Source organism: Pygoscelis adeliae, unplaced genomic scaffold (assembly GCF_000699105.1).
Source record: "Pygoscelis adeliae isolate BGI_AS28 unplaced genomic scaffold, ASM69910v1 Scaffold16, whole genome shotgun sequence".
Classification (NCBI taxonomy): Eukaryota; Metazoa; Chordata; class Aves; order Sphenisciformes; family Spheniscidae; genus Pygoscelis; species Pygoscelis adeliae.
Genome location: NW_008825162.1, coordinates 3,573,183 through 3,577,295, shown reverse-complemented (window position 1 = coordinate 3,577,295; position 4,113 = coordinate 3,573,183). Strand labels below are relative to the sequence as shown.

The following is a 4,113-nucleotide window of genomic DNA, read 5'->3' as shown; positions in this document are numbered from 1 at the left end:
ACAAGTCATCAAGTCCACCAAACAAAGATTTCAACAAACTCTGCTGATACACTATCCAGTTAGGCAAAGAGCCCCAGGAAGTCTGCTGTGTAAATACATAGTTTTACAACAGAAATAAGATTTGATTCCATTTTGTACAGGTGTACACTTGAGGCATTTTTGATACATTTTTGGCTTGCACCAAATGGGAGGAAGTACATACATTTTTAATTTTTCATATTTGTTGCTTACAACACTGAATAAAGCACAAATTGCTACAGTAACACTAATATACTTTGGAAATTATTGCAATTATGGGGGAAAATCACTCTAATTTATAAAGCACTTTATAATGATGAAAATTTAGTGAGACAATAAAAGAAAAGATCCTATCCTGTAACCTTTACTCACATTGAACAGCAGATTGAAACAGGAGATTATCATGGGGTGATCAATCCTCTCATGGATCCCACTCTGCTCATTTAAATATCTGCGCATTTTTTTTTTTTTAATGGGAAGTACATTTGTTCTGTTTCATTTTGTTTGCATTTATTTTACCTCTTGCTTGTTTTTCTGCTTCCTAGCTCTGAACTGCCACTCTGAACTGGATAATTGTTCCTTAGGAAATGTTAACAGTTTCTAGTCTCAAGTCAACAGCATTTGTACTTGACCCATATGTGTTATTTTCTCCAATGTGGAAAACAGTAAGAAAAAGAAGCAATTTATACCTACTTCGTTATTTGTTCTCAGAGTTGTAGCAGAAATGTGAATTTCATTTCTGAACATGAAAATTTCAAAATACTAGCAGTAAATGTAGAATATGACTGTGATGACTGCCTGTTTTCAAATACGGTTATACATCTTACATCAGAGCACAGATTTATACAAAGCAAATGTGTTAACATTATTTGGGGTTGGGTGCCTGTTTTCAGAAAATTGCTTACACTGTTTAACTAACCATTTTTATTTTTGAATTAAATCACTCAAATCACTGTAGCAAACCATTTGGACTGTTTAACAGCTTTCTTTGAAGTACTATTGCTTCAAGCATCTAAAGCTAATGAATCCATCTCCTAAAAAAATACATTTGTGGTGGTTGGGGGAGAGCCACTTGCTTTTTAGCTTTTTATGGCATTGCAATCGATATTTTCCAGGCTAATAATAAGAGCAAGTAAGTAGTTGAGGTTCTGGTGTGTTCAACTTAGACCTTCAGGTCTAAGGACTGTGATAAGAAGACCAGGTATCACAGGCTTTGTAATAAAATCCTGCAAACTTGCAAGTTTTTTGTCTGTATTGGGCACGTATTCTTTTCCTTTCTGCACTTCGCTGCAGCATTAAACTGTAAATTTCTTAGGATGAAATATTTAGTTAGCACATGACTTCAATATATAAATGGAACTAACCTTTGTTATTTTACTTGAAATCGTATTTTGGGAAGCTTGGAAACTGAATACCCAGATTTATTCATGGGACAAATTATGTTAATGTTAGAGAATAATGTCAAACACTATGTATATGACCAGCTGTAATAACCACAGATGTCTAAGTCTGATACCCCTGATGAAGATTTATGGTGCTGCCTCTTACTGCTAACTTGGGAGAAAAGAGTGTCTTGATTCTTGAATTGATTTCTCTCCACAAATGTGCTGTGCTGTGATGGCAGATGGCCAAATCAAAACCACTTTAAAATTAAAATTTATGTTAAGATAGAACGTCCAAGAACAAAAGTATTCATCCAAATCATACAAATTTATTGCATTCCCCCAGGGCGTGCTGTAATGGTAGGTAGCTGCTAGCCTTTCAGTCAGCCTGTCCCAACCTTAAGCCCTGCACCATCTAGAAACTTAAAGCAAACCCACATATGAAACTTGTGGACGGAAAAGCAGAAGTCTTTGCAAAGGGTGCAGTTGCCAAAAAAAAGGGGTGCAGATATAAAACGTCAGGGAGTACAAAATATACGTTGAAATACAGTGTTTCCTCTTTTGTCTGCATCAGATAAATGTTTATGTCAGTTCACTGCTGTAAAACCGACTTTATGCATGGTCTGAGTTGAAGTAGAAACACAAAATAAAGACAGCCACAGAGAAGGCAACACTGCTTTATGTTTATTTACTAATGCTTATGAAAGTTGTGAAGGTATAGCAATGCTAAAGATTACCTGCTGCTGGAGCATCTTTTGGGACAAATGATAAGACATAGCATGGAATTTTTAATGGAAAACAGAAATTGAGGGAAAAAAATGAGCTTTCTTCTCACATCCTTGTCTCCTCCAGTGGCCTGTTCATGAAATCTTGGATTGCCTGGTGTAGGGGTAACCACTTATTAATCGAAGCTTTCAATGCTGTAATCCACCTAGAAGAAATGAAAGACTAACAATTGTCTCTGATCAAGTGTTATGCATGCATTTTTATATTCTTTGAAACACAGTTTTTTGTACAGCTGTGTTCCTATGTATGCTGATAGTAAGTGGATTGGAGAGATCCAATGGCAGGAGATGGAGGAGCTGACTATGACAGTAATGTCTTAACACCAGTTTCCAACATACTGAAAAGGTTTGTCCTTTGTTCATTAAATTAAAACCCTAATCCTGTAATTAGTAGGCTTTAGACAAGAAGAAGTCCCACTGACAGATGTGGAATTTGGCTGGATTATGATGAGGGAATTCACCTTCAGAACATGATTTCATAGGCCAATTTTATTTTTTAATTCTAATAATGGTCATTGTTGGAAGAAAATAATTCTTGGGAATGAGGAGGACATACTTTCCATTATCTCTAATGAGAGGTACCATAGCTTTTCTGTTTAGTGTAATCACCCACACATCATTGTGAAAGGCACTTTATCCAGGTTTCTTTCTGAACCTCTGCAAGCCAGCCTTGCTGTAGTTCCAGCATTGAAAATAGCAGAACTGATGACTCACATGTGCCAGCATGTTGTACTGCAGTTTGACTAAAGCTACAATTAAAGGGAAATCTGGGGGAACAAGTGAAAACAGAATGAAAAGTTGTCACTAGATTTTCCCAAGCTACAGTGTTCCTGCTTTCCTAAAGTCTGGCAAATAAAATTGAAAAAAAAAAAAAAAAAGGTTTGATTTACCTTTTGTTTTCATTTACATTCTCCGCACATAAGTAGAAAGTTTTAAATTCTTCAGACGGAGGTTTGAGTTCAATTACAGATCTCTTGGAGCCCAGAGACTGTTCACTCACAGTATACCCCTGTAGGTAAAGGCCACCTGGACAGCATAAAATAGCATGCATCATGTATGTTGCAGATACTATTTATGAAACTACTGCCAATTACAAGCATACCAACAATTCTTGCAAGTTGGATTTTCAGATGCCTTGTGCTGGGTGTTTCAACAGAGTTGTACAGAATTCACATATAAAATATTTTAAAAAGTGAAAGTTCAGTTTTTTTTTCTGAAAATTGATTTGAAAATAGCGTAAAACATACTTCCTGTCCAGCAAATGATCAGCAGTATAGTTTTATTTAGCTTTTCGTTAAATAAGACGTGGCAAAATATTTTTTCTAGCTTTTGAAGTTCTTTTACTTTCCTTTAAAAACTAAAGGGATACGAATTTCAACATTAAAAAAAAATCCTAGTGTCAGCATTGGTTCTTCTTGCGACCATTAGTAACTGGAACGTCATTGCAGGCCACACTAGCCAGCTGTGAAGGAAAGGCATTAGACAAAATTTGGTCTTCATGACGTTTTCACTTTAGCTGTTTTCTGTTGCTTTTTTTTCGCCCCAGACGTCACTTCACTGCAACAATGTATGTGTTCGCTTTATACATACATGGCGAATAGCCAAAAAGACCTGTGGAGCTGATTAACTGCAGCTGAATGTTCCTGTTACTGTCTTCAGTGGCTGTATTTTTTTTTAGCTCTCACATGTAGTGGCAAGAGCATCAAATTAATGCTATAACATTGAGAATGATATGGGGGAGTGAGAATCTACAGTGAAATTGGAAAAAAACAATAGTTGCAATAACAAGAGAATGGATACAAGAATTTGTACATAGTAGAATATTTAAACACCAAAGTGACATATTTAGCAGTAGGAGCGTAGGCTTGGGTGTCATAAATACATAACACTTAATTTTTGCCTTTCCACCAATTAATTGCTTAGCTCTG

The 4,113-nt window shown here is 36.0% G+C and overlaps 1 protein-coding gene across 1 annotated transcript in view; it reads right to left on the bottom strand.

The window, feature by feature from the left end:
• Positions 1 to 2,165: 2,165 nt before the first annotated feature.
• The window catches only part of LOC103920877, a 23,634-nt gene continuing 21,686 nt past the window's right edge, over positions 2,166 to 4,113 (bottom strand). The window contains exons 8-9 of the mRNA XM_009328735.1: positions 3,076 to 3,211; positions 2,166 to 2,331 (exon numbers count right to left, since the gene is read on the bottom strand). Coding sequence (XP_009327010.1) covers positions 2,232 to 2,331; positions 3,076 to 3,211 — 236 coding nt within the window. The 3' untranslated portion in view covers positions 2,166 to 2,231. The remainder of the gene's footprint in view (positions 2,332 to 3,075; positions 3,212 to 4,113) is intronic.